General features: G+C 44.7%; 1 protein-coding gene across 20 annotated transcripts in view; it reads left to right on the top strand.

The window, feature by feature from the left end:
- The window catches only part of ank3b (ankyrin 3b), a 716,427-nt gene that overhangs the window by 317,303 nt on the left and 380,121 nt on the right, over positions 1-19,003 (top strand). For 9 of the 20 annotated variants that reach the window (XM_072557887.1, XM_072557885.1, XM_072557884.1 and 6 more), the window contains exon 1: positions 3,428-3,827. The exons of 3 other annotated variants lie outside the window; for them this stretch is intronic. In XM_072557887.1, the coding sequence (XP_072413988.1) occupies positions 3,717-3,827 (111 nt within the window). In that variant the 5' untranslated portion in view covers positions 3,428-3,716. Of the gene's footprint in view, positions 1-3,423; positions 3,828-19,003 lie in introns of those variants that run through there. 8 more of the 20 variants (XM_072557911.1, XM_072557910.1, XM_072557909.1 and 5 more) reach the window with 5 other exon arrangements.

Here is a 19,003-nt window from a genome sequence, read left to right as displayed (position 1 = left end):
CATGGCTCTTTCAATCCATGTCTTCTCCTTCATGTTTCTTTGACGAGCAGGAACAGCTCACCTCCCCCACCCCGACAATTCCTCTTTGCCCAGCCTGCTCAATATTTAGAAAACTTCTCTCTGCCTCCTCCAAGTACAAATGCAATTGCTTCGGGCTATCCTCCTAACTAAAATTTCCCATCCATGGAGCCTAGCCAGTGTCGGCCCTTGTCTCATGAACAAATTACACAGAAATCCATGCCAACCCATGTAATCTAGTGTCCTCTATCCACCCGCCATCACATCTCTTACATTGGTACATTGACTTGGACTCGATTTACCATCCCCTGAGAAAAAGAACAGGAAATGACATAACCACAGGAAATGGCATCACCAACCCAAAGAAACCCAAACATATAAATAGAAAGCAGGAATCATCAGTAGTGCTTCGCCTGGTGGCCCACTGAAAATGTTACCTAGTATGGTGATGAAATGTCTGAAAATGAACCTTCCAACTCAGCGACCAAACCTACATCCAGAACCTCAACCTGAGCTGCAAATCTTCTCAAAACTCACTAGTCCCCCTACACCCTGTGCCAACTTGCTCTCTATTTACAACCACCACCCTTTCCCCTTCATCTACCATGCTGACTAATTGAGTATCCACAGGTAGCTATGCACATCGCTGAGAAAATATATTTCAATTGAAGTTCTATACTGAGACTACACTCTATTGAGAAAAGTACTCCTATCCATAAAAACATAGTGACATTTATTGTGACTTGCTGATAGGTCTGGACTCCTGCTGTTACTTTGAGAGTTGCTTGACAGCTCTTGATAGATGGGATGGTTCCAAGGGATTTACGCACTTTTTCATGTCCAATGTTCATATTAAAAGTCTCACAACCCTACCCCCGCCAAGATCCTGACGAGTCTTCCCTCTAAGCGATGCAGTCACTTGGGGGTTCCAGGTGAACACCTTAACATCTGGTGCCAGTAAAACAAAGGCTCATGCAGATCCTGACTCCCACCCCCAGGGTATCCCGGAACCATATTCACTGAGGTGCCTCAGTTCTCCAAATGGATACCCAGAAGATCCAAATAAAATGCACTCAGAACAGAGCTGTTCTTACCTGATCTAATCTCCTCAGTCTGGATTTCAGGCACTATGAGCTACAAAGTCAAATTTGATCATTTAAGTGACCAGCTACCTCCAGGAACTATTTGTGTGAACCACAGACTGTCTCTACTGTCATGAGAAATGCTGGCAAGGGGTTGGGACTTGAGATTCTTGATTTCTTCAGGTACCTTTTCCACAACGGAGACACTCCATCAAGGTAACGAATCAGCTGGTAATCTGTTTCACACTCATCCGTGTGCTATCGCTCACACTTGCTCTCACGCACTTGCTCACTTTTACTGATACACCTTCAGCTCCTCTCTCTCTCCCTCAATCTCATACATACTCAAACGCTCACTCGTGCACAAATACACTCGCTCATACTCAACTGATTCTCCCACTTCCACTCTCTCACACTTGCTGTGTCTGGCGCACATTCAGACTCTCTGTCGCTCATCCACACTCATTCTCTCAACTCATACCTCTCTTACTCTATCACATGTTCTCTTTCACTCTCACATTTGCTCGCTCACAAACACAATTCATTTGGTATTCGATGTAACATGGAAAATGACGAAGCACTCTTGCCGTTGTCAGGTTAATGCATCATTGGTGTTGTAACTGAGTGACTGAGCTGGGTTTATGATTGTTACTCCTAATTCCTCTGTCAACAGGACAAAGCTGAACTCGAGCTGCTCAAACTGCTTTGGCATGGTTCCATTGCTGGCTCATGTGTCCATTTCTCTATACAGGTCAGTGATATATCTGCAGAGATCACTGCTGGCTGGAGTGTGTGGTGCCACTTTCATATTAAAAATGGAATAAAGATTAACAATTTCTGGCACACTTACTTATTTGGATTTTAATCTTCTTCATCTTCGTTTCATGGAGTGAACTAGGTTTTAACCCATCAGTGCGATTCTTCCAAATGAAGAGGAGAGGAGTGACACAGCCTGTCTTTAGATAGGGTGATGTACAAGTAGAGGCATTTGATATTTCCATTAAATTGCCACATATTAGCAACTGCTATTTCTCTAAAACCTTTCTTTCCTTAACCCTACCTGCAGCCAACAGTGCGTATCCTGTTCGCGTCGTCTGTGACACAGTAGACTGGTCTCGCCTTCAGTTTGCTGATGCAGGCAAAATGGGGAGAAACACCCTTTCTTCCATGAAGCAAAGACCACACTCCGAAACCAAATGAAGAATCCCAGGCTCCTGTAAACAGCCTCTCTCAACAAAAACCTGCAAATGAAAAGCAGTGACCATTTAAAAGAGTCTTGTGTTGGGTGACAATAGAGGCTTTACTGTTTATCCTTTGACAGGAGCTGATTTTTCCCTTTTATTAGCCCACAAGAATCTTACTGTGTCTAACGCCTTGAAGCACAAATACCTCCTGCTGCCCCCACTCTCTTTGATATCCCTGTCCCCTGCCCCCTGTCTGCTGTGCTCTCTACCCTTTATATTCCAAGGAGAGAACTCCATTTTCTGGCCACAGGTATTACTACGTCCCGGATCTATGCAGGCTGCTGTGTGTATTTCTCTCTCTCTCTCTCCCACCTATCATGAATATTCAAAAGCTGCAGTCAGCAGCACCAAGGACGCAGGTGGTAAAAAAAATACAATCATATAATTTGTGGCTCTCAAAGAAGGGACACTAAAACAGATGGTGTCAGTTTAGAGGAAAGAGGGTGTTTGTTGTTTAGTTTTCTTTCGCTCTTTGCCTTGTCCATATAGCTCGAGGGAACTTAAGCCGAGCATTTGTGATGTGAGCCTGTGTGATTACATATTTAGATCTGCCGTGCAGTGCTCAGTAATGAGCAGTCCTGGAGTGCAAGCTTTGCTACACAGTTAACGTGAGCAATGCGTGCGAACAGCAAGATTGCTGGGACCTGTCAGATTCGGGGAGAATGTAGGTTCTTCGGTTTCCCCCCCCCTCCACCCCAAATTCACTCGACATTGCACCGTTTGGCCTGTGTTGCGGAGGGTGGAGGGGTGGTAAATGTAAATGTCATTTCACCCTGGCCTCTGTCTGCATCAGCAGTGTAGAAAGACCCGTTCCACTGCATCGCAGGTTTGTGCTGTATCCCAATGCACCTTTGCCTGCCTGTTTAAGTCAGCAATAAAATGATTCTGTGAGATGTGAGGAGTTAATAATGTGTGGGCACTTGACTATTGCTCTGTTTTAGTGCGGCGTCAGTTTGTACATCTCCTGATGTAGCTATTACCCCTGTCAGGATCTCCCTCTGTCTCCCCCTTTCACTGAAGTCACTTAGGCACTTCCAGTTGGTAAGCAGGAGATACAGTCTATCCATGATTCTGCCTTCACTATCCCAGCTGACTTCTTCACTACATTAATGCATCAGAATGGCTGCACTCTTTGAAGGCTTCTTCCTTCGAGATGTGCAGAGGTAGATAAAACCAGTCAACGCACAATGTCTCACAAGCCCCTGCATTGGTCTGGTGATGATTTGCCTTCTCTGGTTTTAATTCTTCATCGGTGACTGCAAGCACAGAGGGAAAGCGAGACAAAAATCACTGAAGACTGGTTTTACGAGATTGCCAGGGATTGTACCGACACTAAGCTGTCACATTTGGTCAGACATTACCGGTACCCAGGATGGCCCATGCTGCATCTCACATCAAGAAAAACCGGGAATTGGAAGCTGCGACTGAGGATGAGAAAGTCGTCAAAAAACACCGAAAACGTTCGCGGGATCGAAAGAGAAAGGTACCTTGAGAAATTTGTCCATCGGCACATTCCATTGTTCTGATTCTGTTGCACTGAGCGTGTAATTAAATACCCATTGTCAAGTCAGTGCAGAGGGAGCCTCTGTACTTCTGAATATGGCTGGCTACATAAATAAATTGTAGTTGATTTCTTCCATTTGCTGGAGTTTGCAGTGCTTTGTTTGCAGATAATTTTTCTGTGTTAAATTCCTCACAGTGGACTGCAGTGTTGGTGCGGGATGTGCTGCTTTAGGGAAGAGGGAGCCTGTATCAGGGTGGATTTTAATTTCCCTGATACAGGAACCATTTGGTGCTGCAATATATGTTTTGTTTCTCACGTACATCTGCTCCAGATTTTTGAAACTGGCTTCCGTTCATACTATGGGACACCCCAAATGTGCAAGTGCCCAGGAGTCAAATCATGATGCATCTTTTGAGATTATTATGCAATTAAATTCTCTCTCTCTCTCTCTCTCACTCACTCACACACACACACACACACACACACACACACACAGCAGTGCCTCTTAAATAAGAACAATTGGAAGAGCATACAAAATGCTTACTGATAGATGTGACCATTTAGTTTATTGCCTTCATGTTAAGCAATACAAGGCTGCTTCTATTTTGGGGAGATAATTAGCAATAGACACATTGTGTTCTATGTGACCTTAACCCATGCACTCCCACAGATATCTCCTGCTGTGCGGAGAATTTAGGAGCTTTGTCATTTGACGTTTTCATTGTCTGGTAGTTATATTTGAATACCCTGCCTTTTGCTTCTAGTTATTGGAACTCTGCAGTTATCCATTTGAAATAGTTTATGGTAATGATATTGTTTTAGAATTGTCGTCTGATTTTTGAAAACTGGGTCCCATTTATCCAACTCCAGGTTGGCTGGATTAGGTGTAATCGATGTGAATGTTGTGATATAATTCAGCAGGGCTGGACCTCTCCACTGCATTGCTTTGTCTCCTCTCCTTCACATGGAATAATGATGGTTTGTATTGAGCCCCAATGCACCCACCATGAAACGAGATGGAAACATCACAGTGATATCTGCAGAGCGTGCCATCTTCTCTCTCTCTTTCTCTCCCTCTCATCTGGCTTTGTTGACCTCAATAACAGTCGCACTTAGACAGAACACACCTTTTGCCTCATGTGCAATGAGGAGAGATGTTGCTACATTAGTGGCCATTTCAAAGAGAATTCCAAATGACAGGGGCGTTTTAGGTCTGAGTGTCATTTTCTTTTTTGTCTAAATGAAAGTTACGCAAAACCAAAGACGCCCCTGTGTGCTCTAGCATTCTGTTCCACTCTGGTGGAAATGAGCAGTGGAGTCAAGAATATTGTGCAGTATCCTCAATCCTGTTGGTTAGAGGTCATTGGCTACACCCCGTGTTGTAAATTTTTTTTTTGTGGTTACCTTGCTGTGGTGTGTGAATGTAAATGAGATTTGGTTTGTGAGATTCGTTGCTGCATTTCGTGTTGATATGGGCTTTTGGACTGTCAAAATGGAACCAGTCTTATTTTTAGCTTTAGGAGGCGGGAATGTGTACAGTTGGCCACTGGTTGATTTGGAAGGGATTTGATGCAGAGCTGGAGGCAGGACCAATATACTTGTATTCTTTGTGTTTGCACATGAGGTGCTGTCACTGTGTTCTTGCATGGACAGACGACAGGGGGATGTTTTCTTGGCAAATCAGCCCAAATAGAAATGGTGCTCTAACTAGTTGTTAAAGGCGCATTTCTTTAAGGGGAACTGTTGTAGTCCGTCCTTGTTCTTGGCGCATTTCCAGTACACAGTTAGATAAGTGGTTCATTCTGGTGTGTGTCTGCCCCCATTGAACATTTCCCTGCTTTTACACAAACTTATAAACTGGAGAGTGCGTGCAGCCCCTTTATTGTCTTGCCCAGTACACTGCACATTTGATTTCCACAGAGACCCCGAACTTCCGTTGAAATGTAGCACCCATGATGTCCTGTACCTTACCATTGTTACGCTCCTATTGTCAAGGCCCCCATGGTTATTTGCCATATATCATGCATTGCATTGACAAAAATTTGCTCTGGCCAAGGACTAATGTGAAAGCCACACTGAAATACAGTTGTCTGACAATCTTCCTTTATTCTACATTATCAAGTGTGTATAAAGTCAACAGGTACCCAGGCAAAAAATGGATAGGTGTAAGAAAGTTATCTGATGCAGGAACCTTATATTGCAGCGGATTACTGTATGACAGCAATGCACCAAAGTGGTAGATTTGTATATTGGGCATTTGGTTTGCTAAATGTTTTCCCTTCCAGCTTGGAGGAGGTTATAGACTGGGGCCGCCTCAATAAAGGCCATCATGTGTCTCTTGTCATTCTGGTAGAACTGAGGATCTGAAGCGGGGCGGTGTTTCCCACTCCCCACCCCACCCCACCCCACCCCCACCCCCCCAACCTCTCCCACCTCCCCCCCTCCACTCCACTCAATGGGAATATCATTCGCTTCAGGAAGAGAAATTTGAGGCAGATAAGGTTATAGCCGTATAATTGGATGAGCATTATGAAGAATCTGTGCTCACTGGTTTCAGTACGGTTGGATTTGTACCATCACACTTCTGCGACCTCATCAGCATTTACAAACAAGACAGGCACTAGAGATGTGGAGTTTAAAGAGAAAACAAGGGAATGTAACCTGTTTGGGTTTTGACGCCATGCGATGATGTTAGGAAAGGGCAAAGACTTGAAATGTTGTCAAATCTGCAGTTTATTTGGCTAAATTGCAACCAGTCAAATGGAAAATAATCAATATAAAGTTTAATTGGGGATTCAGGAGATGATATTGGTGCTGGTCATTGAGAAGATCACCAATATCTACTGTCTTTGTTAGCTTCAGACTTCGAATCATAAAATAGAATAGAATCCCTACAATGCTGAAAGAGGCCATTTGCCCCATCAAGTCCACACTGACCCTCTGAAGAGCATCCAACCCAACCCAATCTTCTACTATGCAATAGTTTCTTCCCCCAAGCCATCAGGCTCCTTAACATTGTATGATCACACTCCATTCCACATGCAATTTTCGGACGACTTTTTGAATTGCTGCAAAAATAATGTTTTATTAATGATCATTCATTGTTAACAGCATGGGTTCAATTCCCATCACTGGTTTGAGGTTACCATGAAGGACTTGCCTTCTCAACCTCTCCCCTTGCCTGCGGTCTGGTGGCCCTCAGGTTAAATCACCATCAGCCGCTTCTCTCTCAAATAAGAGAGCAGCCCCAATGGTCTAGTAAGACTATGGCGACCCAAATTCATTGGTGCATTGTAATTTGTCCACCACTGTGCTTGTTGTTTTGTCTTGTCAGGAATTACTGTGCTGTCTTGCATGTTTTGCACTTTTCTCTGCACTTTATGCTGCCCTGTGTATGACTGTACTCTTGTGTAGTCTGTGTGTTCACATAGCATCTTAGTCATGGAGGAACACTGTCTCATTTTTATTGTACCAACTGTATATGGTCGAAACGTCAAATAAAGCTTCTCTCCTCTCTCCTCTCTACTCTCCTCTCGACACTCGACTTGGCATTCTGTACTCCATCCCTGTAACCCTGCATTTCCCACGGCTTACCCATCCAGCCTGCATATCCCTGGTCACTATGGGGCCATTGAGCATGTCAGCTAATCCAACTAATCTGCACATCTTTAGACAGTGGGAGGAAACTGGGGCGTCCGGAGGAAACCCACGCAGGCAAGAGGAAAATATGCAAACTCCATGTAGACAGAAGCCCGAGGCTAGGATTGAACCTGGGTCCATGGCACTGTGATCGTTCTGATGGACTGCTGTTCACTTCCCACCTCCAAACCTCAGCAGTCTGGATCCGAGCTCTCACCATCTGGTTCTGCCATCAACCTCCTGCTCACTAACCGCCATCAGCTCCCACTCTTCCTCTCCTCTCCTTAGCTTCATAGATTCATAGAATCCCTACAGTACTGCTTGTGCTGTTTTATTTGAGATCACCATCCATCTGGGAGATCGCCCTTGTCTATTCCTGCTGCCAGTCGCCCCTTCCCCTTCCAAACCGCTGTGTCTGTGACTCTCGCCACCATGTTTTTTTTCCATTTGGTGCTCTCAGGACTTCCTGTTCTCTTTCCTGGCAGACTAACCTCCATTGCTCCCTTCACCACATCCCCCAATCCCATTCTCTCTCTCTCTCTCACTGTAATAAATGACCAGATTGTTTCAATCTCTTCTCAAACACTCTCTGCTCTTACAATGGACCCTCTCTGGTTTCAGGTGCTGGCCTTTTCCTGTTACACCACACATCCATCACAGTCAGCCTCTGCATTGGTGTCGGTTCATTGTTCCGTGACGTTGCCCAAGTTTCTGCGGTTCCTAACTCTCGGGGTCTTGTGGTACAGGGGTAATGTCCCTGCCTCTGAGTCTGAAGGCCCAGGTTCCCAAGTCCTACTTGCCCTGGATGTGTGTCCTCATGTGTCTGAACATGTTCTTTGAATTAACCATAACACGGTCGATGTCACAACCACCTTTTCGAGTCTTCCTTTCCACTAAATACTTTTCCATCAAGTAACGCTCCACTTCTTCCACTTACTCTGACGGCAACTATACTGTTGCTGAATTTCTATTTCTGCATTTCCGTTGTTTGCCACCACTGACCCCAGACACTTAAAACTCTTCACTTACCCCAAGGCTTCACCTTGTATGTTGTCCCCCTCCCTCGGCTGAGGCTGACAGTCTATCCATTGGTCACTGGCCAAAGAATGCATGCACTTAAAATTCACACTTGGGTGTTTGGTTTCCTGCATAGCTTGAACTTCTATCTTTCTATAAACTTCACTTGCCCTGCAACCACCTGAAATCTCTGTGCTCCTTGAATTCCAATTTGACTTCTCCCCGATTTGACTTATTACAGTCTTTTGAGATTTCATTTAATTTATCATTGTCACATGTACCTCAGTGCAGTGAAAAAGTTTAGTTTTGTGAGCAGTTCAGGCAGATCATAACATAGAAAGATCACAGGGTGATAGAACAGGGATATGAAGTTACTGCTGCACAGAAGGTACAGAATAAGCAAGATTACCATTCGATTTGAAATTTGAGAGATTCGTTCAGACCTCTAATAAGGTTAGGCCTTTGGCTGAGAGGGCCTCAAACTCTGCAATTGCCTGCCCAAAACCCCTCTGCCTCTCCATGCCTCTCCCTGTCCTCCTTTAAGGTGCTCCTTAAAACTTAATTCTTCTGAACAAATGTTTGATCAACTGCCATAATAGCTCACCCTTCAGGTCATTGTCAAATTGTTTTGTCTGATTATACTCTCTTGTGATAGGACATTTTATCATAGAATTTTACAATACAGAAGGAGGCCATTTGACCCATGTGTATCTGACCGACTCCTGAAAGAGCTACCCAGCTAGGCCCATTCTCCAACTCTATCTCTGTAGCCCTGTAACTTCATGGCTTCCAAATATGTGTCCAGCTTTCTTTTGAAACCTATTATAGAATCTGCCTCCACTACTCTCCAAGACAGCCCAACCCAAATCCTAACAGCTCTGAGTAAAGACATTTCCCCTCATCTCGCTTGTAGCTCTCTTGGTGACAATTTTGATATTGTGACCCCTAGCTACTGACATGCCAATTGGTAGAAACAGAATATCCTTCTCTACCCTGTCAAAACCAGTTCCAAATTTTGAACGCCTCAATAAGGTCACCTTCATCTTCTCTACTCCAAGGAGAATAAGGCCAATTTCTCTAATCTTGCCTTGTATCTAAAATCCCTCATTCCTGGTTGCATTCCAGTAAATCTCCAATGCACTCTCTCTCTCTCGAGGGCTTTAACATTCTTAAGTAACATGCCCAGAACTGAATTTTATGATTGTAAAGATGCTGTAGAAATGCAGATTGTGGTAATGTGCCTTTAAATATAACTGTACACTCATAAACCAGATCAGTTGATTCAGGCAATTTTAACCATCCATTTTAAACAAAACAGCCATTAAAATTAATGAAGTTTCAGCTGATTTCTTTCTTTAGTGCAATAAATGAATAAATGATGCCTAATAATTGAAAAGTGGGAATATAGTTGCGTTGTTTATCTAAGCATCCATTCTATTTGGAAACTGTAATCCAATGGATTTAAGATATGGAGTAGATGAAGCCTTAAGTGATCCCATGGTGAATTTAACATAAGTAGTGGGAGGGTATTCTCTTCCCTCTTCTCCTCTTGGTGTAGAAGACCTTCTTCAAAGAGCAGGGTTCCTGCTACCTCAGTGGTAGCTCTAGCTGGTGGCCTAGAACCATGTCACCTCCATAGGATTTCACCCTTTGGGTCAGGCTAGTCCTCGTTAGCTAACTGCATTACAGAGACAATATAGTCCTGGAAGTCGAAAAGATTGGTATGGAGGTAATCCACCCATCTGTATTTTACTTTCAGTTGTTCATGGCATACGGGCATTATATATTTTTTTCAAATATATTTTTGTTAAAAAAATTTTTTTCATTTGAATATTACAACAAAGACTAAACCAAACAATTCAAATCAATATTTAAGAACAAACCCACTAATTACATAAATAAATAATAACTAAAAACTTAGCTAAAAAAGGAAATTCTTAACAATAATGATAATAATCATAATACAGCTCAGCAAAACAAAGCAATAGCCCTTGATCATCGAGCAGATTCGTTTATACATATTCGTAAATTTGTCATTCCTTCCCTATGGATACCAGATTCATTATATAGAATTGCCATAGCTATATAAAGGTTCTTATTAATGTGGCAGACAAATCTGCCCCCAGGTAATCCAAAAAGGGCTGCCATGTCTGATAGAAGTTCTCGTTTTATGGTGCACCGTACATGTAGGAAAATCCAAGGGGATGTACTCCATGACTAGCTTACAGCAGCCCGCCAACCCCAAAGGACTTTCCAACACCTACCCTAGTAGAATGTTCTGTCTTGCACAAAAAGTGAGGAAACTGAAAAGCCTTTTTTTTGTGTGTGCGCATCGAATGAAAGTGAATTAACAAAGCCAAGAAGAAGAGATACTGGGTCCATCTGTTCCCAACACCTCTATTTCGCCTACCACAGTGCTCCAGTGTGCCTGCAGTCTGTGGTAGGACCAAAGACAATGAGTGGTTAGCACTGTTGCCTCACAGCGCCAGAGACCCGGGTTCAATTCCCGCCTCAGGCGACTCTCTGTATGGAGTTTGCATGTTCTCCCCGTGTCTGCGTGGGTTTCCTCCGGGTGCTCCGGTTTCCTCCCACAGTCCAAAGATGTGCAGGTCAGGTGAATTGGCCATGCTAAATTGCCCATAGTGTTAGGTAAGGGGTAAATGTAGGGGTCTGGGTGGGTTGCGCTTCGGCGGGTCGGTGTGGACTTGTTGGGCCGGAGGGCCTGTTTCCACACTGTAATGTAATCTAATGTAATCTAATCTAAGTGTGTCCATGCTCACTTTACATTTAGGACACATTGGAGAGGCTCCCGCTTTAAATTTAGCAAGGTGGTTTAGGGCCGTGGACCCTGTGAAGAATCTTCAACTGCAAGGTGTGGGTCCTGTTGCAAATTGAGATCCTTCTTGCATTTTCTCAGATATCCTCCCATATTTTAGAAAAGATCTCAACGTCCAACTCCCTCTCCCATACCTTACAGAGCCGTTCGATCTTGTCCGAGGGACCCTCTCCCACTAGATGATAAGCAATGCTAAGAAATAATGTACCCTCAGCACTCAACACCCTCTTCTCCATGTTGGAATTATAGGGATCAGTTACAAGTGTGGTCTTTTTTTTGTATGAAGTTTCTAATTTGAAATAAATAAAAGAGGTCCCTACTGGGCAATTCATATTTCCGAGCCAACTGGTCAAAGGACATCAATATGTCCCCTTCGAGTAAATCACCCAGGTAAGATGTGCCCCTAGCTGCCCAAAGTTTTAACCCATCCCTGGCTGAAAGTCTGGCATACCAACTGTGGATGTCAAAAATGATGTTTTGGCAATATTGCCCTCACCCTGACTCATTGCCCTCCATGTCTTGACAGTATTGATGACTGTTGGCCTATGGTAATATTCCATAGCTGTTCTCATTTTGTCTAAGAACAGCAGGCTAACAAGAGGGCAGCTTGCCTGAGATGCTTCGAAACCCAACTCAAGTGAGTGAGGGTTTCCCTGGGCCCAATCATTTACGTGAGATAGCAACCAGCTTAACTGACAGTTTTTGATGTCTGGGAGGCCCACTCCTCCCAGTCTGTAAGGTAACTGCACTTTAGTCAATTTAATTTGGGGCCGCTTGTGACACCAGGTAAAAGAACTGAACCAGCCATTCAATCTTCTAAGTACTTGCTTATTAAAAAGCAGAGGAAATATTTAATACGATACAAAAGGCAGGACAGAATGTTCATTTTAATAAGGGCTAACCAGGAGATCGGAAGCGCCTCCCATCTACGAAAGTCCCACTTGTTTCACAGAATAAATGGCACAATTGGCTTTAAATAACCAATCAAAATGGAAGTATTAAATTTACCTAAGTAGAGAAAGTCCCCCCTGCCACCATCTAAAAGGGAACCAAGATCCATCAGGCACTCTCAGGAGACCACCCATGGTCATGGCCTCTGACTTCGCAAAATTGATCTTATAACCCGAGAAGCCACCAAATAGATTGATGCATTGTATCAGGTGTGGCACTGAGACTGTTGGGTTTGATAAGAAGACAAGAACATCATCTGTGTACAGTGCGATCTTATGTGACTTTGTCTCCCTTGTGGAGCGGTTATATTGGGAACCCTGTGTACTGCCTCCACCAGCGGTTTGATCACCAATGTGAAAAGCAGTGGTGACACGGGACAGCCCTGTCGACTGCCCCTATAAACATTAATATTGCTTGACCATACACCATTGGTGAGGACTACGGCAAGAGGATCACTATACAGAACCTCCACCCACCTGATGAAAGTCTTTCCCAGACCAAACCACTTCAAAGTATGAAAAAAAACATGGCCACTCGACCCTGTCAAATGCCTTTTCCGCATCTAAGGAGATGACCAATCCCTGTACAGATTGCTGTTGACATACTTGGATCATATTGAGTAATCTCCTGACATTATCCGTTGATCTGTGACTTTTTATGAACCCCGTCTGGTCCTTCTGAATGATGGAGGGCAGTACTGTTTCTAGCCTTAATGCCAGGGTCTTGGATAGGATTTTGAAGTCAACATTCAGGAGTGAAATGGATCTATAGGAAGTACAGTCCTCCGGGGCCTTCCTTTATTTTAAGAATGAGAGAGTTGTTCTCTTCGAGATGGTGGGAGGAGGCCATGACTATGTGAGTCATTAAACATACCAAGCATCGGCCCTGACAATATACTTATAAATTCCTGATCGAACTCGCTGGGGAGCCTGTCAGAGCCCAGCGCCTTTCCATTCTCGAGCTGCCTCACTACCTCCTGCACCTCTTGTTCTGACAATGGGGCATTGAGGAGAGACTCTTGTTCAGGGGTCACTCCCAGAAGGTCCAAATTCTTAACAAAAAATACTCCATCCTAACCCGCCCACTCTCTCAGCTTTCAGATGGGTATAATTCGGAGTAAAATTTCCAGAATGCTGCATTAATCCTTTTAGAATTAATCCTTTCCAGTATCCTCTCTGATTAAGATAATGGCTTGGGGAGCACTCCTTTTCCTAGCAAGGTGTACTAGGTACTTGCCCGGCTTATCTCCACGCTCAAACAACCTTTCACTTGCAAATGTAAGCTCTCTCTTGGCAGTCCGCGTGAGCATGGAGTTCAGTGCAGACCGAAGCGCTGTGATCCTCTGCAGTTTAACCAATGAAGGCCTGTGAACGTATGCTTTTTCAGCTACTATCAGATGTGTCTTGAGCAAGCGTTGTTGCTCCCCTGTCTGTCGTGTCTTTCTGGCTGAACAGGAAATAACCAACCCAGTAGCATAGACTTTAGCTGTTTCCCAGAGAATGGATGGGCTACTGGCCGAGCCTGAATTAGTATCTAAAAAAGCCCTGAACTCAGTAGAAAAGAATTTACTAAACTTGCTATCCTTGTGGATGAAGGGGTCCAGTTGCCAGTGCCTTGAGCTTACCACTGTATCCTTACTCTTAACCATTAAATACACTGCGGAGTGATCAGAAATAGTGATATTGTCGATTGTATATAATGCCACTGAGCCCAGGTGTGCTGCAGGGGTCAGAAAGATCAATCCTGGTATGGCATTTATGTGGGTCCGAAAAGAACGTGGAGTCCCTGCCAGTAGGGTGAAGATGCCTCCAAACATCTACCAACCCCAATTCAGCACACAGATCCCCTAACTGTTTAGATCACAAAGAAGCTATTGGTGGGCCTTTGGGCAATCTGTCTACCGTAGGGTCTATGGGACAATTGAAATCCCCTCCTCCAATAATATGTTGAGATGCAAGATTAACCAGTCTAGAAAGTGTGTCTGTCAAGAATTTAAGGGGGTGGGCCGGGGGACAGTGAACATATTCTTCCCCATGTATCAAAGCTTTAAGGATTACAAGTCACCAGTGTGTGTCTTTAATGCACTCTAAAAACTTAAATGGGAGTTCTTTCGAACGAAAATGGCCACCCTCTACTCCTCGTATTGAAAAATGAAAAATAAACCCGGTCATACCCATTCTGTTGCAGCTTCAGATGCTCTGTATCGTCCAAGTGTGTTTCTTGTAATAAGGCAACATCCGCCCTCTCCCTTTTAAGACTGGAAAGGGCCTTCTTCCTCTTGACAGGTGAGTGACTCCCCTTTAATATGCCAGGAGCACCACTTAAACACATCCTTAGCCATAACCTTCCACATCACCATTTAGACTCTAGAGAGGAAGAACCCAAACTACAGATCGCTGAACTTTAATGCAAAATAATCCACAAAATCTAAAAACTACACAGACTAAAACAACGACAACCAACAAATCTACAAAACTTACAACAACTATATATAGCAAAAACAGGAAAACAAAAACTCGCCAAAGGCACTGATTGGAGGAATTTACCTTTCCCCCCCCCCCCCCCCACACCCATTGAAAGGGGGTACCTACACATCCTACAACCTGACTAATCATCTCAACCGTCCTCTCAACTCCTACCAGCTCGGGTCAGGCCACATACACCAACCACCCAGTAGAAAATAAATACCCAAGAGCAAGGTTAGTGTTAGACAAGTAAACTAAAAATAAATATGTCACCCATCCCTTAACATTGCTTAGAGATTAAAAATGAATGCTCGATCCATCCCAGACATCATTTCACGCAACTTTTCACCAGAAAGGAAACCCCACCATGTCCTTTTTAAAGAAAAGAGTCCAGGAGTTGGGAGGTCATGCTGGGGCTGTACAGGACATTGGTTAGGCCACTGTTGGAATATTGCGTGCAATTCTGGTCTCCTTCCTATCGGAAAGATGTTGTGAAACTTGAAAGGGTTCAGAAAAGATTTACAAGGATGTTGCCAGGGTTGGAGGATTTGAGCTATAGGGAGAGGTTGAATAGGCTGGGGCTGTTTTCCCTGGAGTGTTGGAGAATGAGGGGTGACCTTGCAGAGGTTTATAAATTCATGACGGGTATGGATAGCGTAAAGAGACAAAGTCTCTTCCCTGGGGTCGGGGAGTCCAGAACTAGAGGGCATAGGTTTAGGTTGAGAGGGGAAAGATATAAAAGAGACCTAAGGGGCAAAATTTTCACACAGAGGATGGTACGTGTATGGAATGAGCTTCCAGAGGAAGTGGTGGACACTGGTGCAATAGCAACATTTAAAAGGCATTTGGATGGGTATATGAATAGGAAGGGTTTGGAGGGATATGGGCTGGGTGCTGGTTGGTAGGACTAGATTGAGGTGGGATATCTGGTCGGCGTGGATGAGTTGGACCGAAGGATCTGTTTCCATGCTGTACATTTGTATGACTCCATAAAAGCAAACCCGAACAGCTCTGTCCTCTATGCCTATTCGGCCGTTCAACTTAAGTCAGTGTGTCCCCAAAGTTCTTTGCTTTCTCTGACGAGTCGAACAAATATATGGATCTATTATGATTGATCTGAAGCACCGCTGGATATCTTAGCGAATACTGGATCCCAAGTTCTCTCAATCTCCTCTTGACACAATCGTAGCACTTCCTTTTCTGGACCACTGCCACCGAGAAGTCTTGAAAAAACATGACAATGGAGCCGCCACATACCGACGCCTTTGAATCCCTCCCCTGGGCTCGAGGCTTCCATGACCCTCTGCTTGTCTTTACAATGATGGAGCTCACCAGGACAGGGCGTGGGTGCTGATCCGCACCTGGCTTTCATGCCGTGAGCCGGTGGGATCTTTGAATTGTTGTCCTTCCCTTCTTAACCACAAACCAAGGAATTCTGGGAACCACTTGTCGAAGAACTTCACCGGCCACTCACCTTCGTTCCCCTGCGGTATGCCAACAACACACAAGTTCTTATTTCCGCTCCTGTTCTTGAGATCATCTACCAGATCCAACAAACCATGAACCTGTGTTTCCAGGGCTTCAATCCAGCTCTTGGAGGAGTCAGTCTCTGCCCCTACCCCTGCAGCCCGACACTCGGGCTCATCGGTGCTTCTTCCCAAGTCTTGCAGCCTAGCAGGTACAGGAGCCAGCTTCTCTTCGATTTTTTTTTCTCCCCCGGATTTGCCTCCCCAGTACCTCGTGAGGTTTGGCCGACTCCTCAACCACGAGTAAGCAAACCCGCTACTTCAGAGGGCTGGGTCATGGCCCCAGCCTCAAGCGAGCTTCCTCCTTTCTTTGGCATTCTCCAGCTGCAAGGACAAAGGTAAGTCCTTTTTTTTTTCAGGTTTCCAGCTCCTTTACTGTGTTTTTACTCGCAGTAAAGTGTTTGGGGCGGTTCTGAATCTGTCAGGTCAGTGTTGCAGTGCAGAGCCCAGCCAACGTGATCCTAACAGGATGCTGCCATTTTGGATCCCCGCCCCCAATATTTATTCTTAATCCTTAATTGTCTTTAAGAAAGTGATGGTGAGTTGCCTTCCTGATTGATTTTTATTGTCACATGTACTGAAATACAGTGAAATGCTTTGTTTATGAGCAGTACAGGCAGATCATAGTAAGCAAAGATGCACAGATTGAAAAGACTGAGCTGCATACAGGTTACATTGAACATGGTGTGCTCCAGGCAAGATCAGCAGTATTCGGGGCTAGAGAGTCCATTCATCGGTCTAATAACAGCCAGGAAGAAGCTGTTCTTGAACCTGTTGGTGTATGTGTTCAGGCTTCTGCATCTTCTGCCTGACGGAAGAGGTTGTAGGCGATCATTACTGGAGTACAATGGGTCTTTGATGATGTTGGCAGCCTCTCCGTGGCAGCTAGCCGTGTAAAAGGAAACCATGAAGATGGGATGTTGGCTTTTGTGAGGGCCTGGGCTGTGCACACCACCCTTTGTAGTTTCTTACAGTTCTTTGTCAGAGCAGTTGCCATATATGGCCGTCATGCACCTGGACAGTATGCTTTCTGAATGGTGAATCTATTGAAGCTGGTGAGGTTCCTTATGGATATGCCAAATTTCCTGAGCCCCCGATTTTCTTGACCGTCACAACTACACATCTTGAACCACTGCTGTTCACGTGCTGCAGGGACACCTCCAGTGCTACTACCAAGGAAGTTTGAAGATTTTCACCCAGTACCATTGAAGTCAGGGTGGGGAGTGGTTTGGAGCGTCATTTGCAGGCGGTGGCATATATCCATCTACCCATGGATCTGCTGCCATTGCCATTGGAAATGGATTGGAAGGTGATGTCAGAGGAGCCTTGGTGAGTTTCTGCAGTGCATTTTGTAGATGGTACACACTGCTGCCACTGTGCATTGGGAGGTGAAGGGATTGAATGTTGAAGGTGGTGGATGGGCAACCAATCAGGTGGGCTGCTTTGTCCTGGACTGTGTCAAGCTTTCTGACTGACGTTGGAGCTGTCCCCATCCAGGCAAGTGAGGAGTATTCTGTTACACTCCTGACTGGTGCCTTGCAGATGGTGGACAGGCTTTCAGGAGTCAGGAGATGAGACACTCGCTTCTTAGCCTCTGACCTGCTCTTGTTGCCACCTTTGCTGGTCCAGTTCAATTTCTGGTCATTAATAATCCCCGTGATTATGGTGGAGGGCAATTCTGTGATACGAATGATATTGAATGTTAGAGAGTCATACAAATGTACAGCATGGAAACAGCTCTTCAGTCCAACCCGTCCATGCCGACCAGATATCCCAACCCAATCTAGTCCCACCTGCCAGCACCCGGCCCATATCCCTCCAATCCCTTCCTATTCATATACCCATCCAAATGCGTTTTAAATGTTGCATTTGTACCAGCTTCCATCACTACTTCTGGCAGCTCATTCATACACGTACCACCCTCTGTGTGAAAAAGTTGCCCCTTAGATCTCTTTTAAATTTTGCCCCTCTCACCCTAAACCTATGCCCTCTAGTTCTGGACTCCCCGACCCCAGGGAAAAGACTTTTTCTATTTATCCTATCCATGTCCCTCATAATTTTGTAAACCTCTACAAGGTCACCCTTCAGCCTCCCACACTCCAGGGAAAACAGCCCCAGCCTGTTCAGCCTCTCCCTATAGCTCAAATCCTCCAACCCTGGCAATATCCTTTAAATCTTTCCTGAACCCTTTCAAGCTTCACAACATCTTTCCGATAGGAAAGAGACCAGAATTGCATGCAATATTCCAACAGTGGCCTAACCAATGTCCTGTACAGCTGCAACATAACCTCCCAATCCCTGTACTCAATACTCTGACCAATAAAGGAAAGCATAGCAAACGCCTTCTTCACTATTCAATCTACCTGTGACTCAACTTTCAAGGAACTATGAAGCTGCAGTCCAAGGCCTCTCTGTTCAGCAACGCTCCCTAGGACCTTACCATTATGTGTATGAGTTCTGCTAAGATTTGCTTTCCCAAAATGCAACATCTCAATTTATCTGAATTAAACTCCATCTGCCACTTCTCAGCCCATTGGCCCATCTGGTCAAGATCCTGTTGTAATCTGAGGGAACCCTCTTCGCTGTCCACTAAACCTCCAATTTTGGTGTCATCTGCAAACTTACTAACTGTACCTCTTATACTCGCATCCACATCATTTATGCAAATGACAAAAAGTAGTGGACCCAGCACCAATCATTGTGGCACTCCATTGGTCACAG

Source organism: Chiloscyllium punctatum, chromosome 38 (genome assembly GCF_047496795.1).
Source record: "Chiloscyllium punctatum isolate Juve2018m chromosome 38, sChiPun1.3, whole genome shotgun sequence".
In the NCBI taxonomy this organism is placed as follows: Eukaryota; Metazoa; Chordata; class Chondrichthyes; order Orectolobiformes; family Hemiscylliidae; genus Chiloscyllium; species Chiloscyllium punctatum.
Note: the sequence above shows the minus strand (reverse complement) of the source record. Positions and strands in the feature narration are given on the sequence as shown.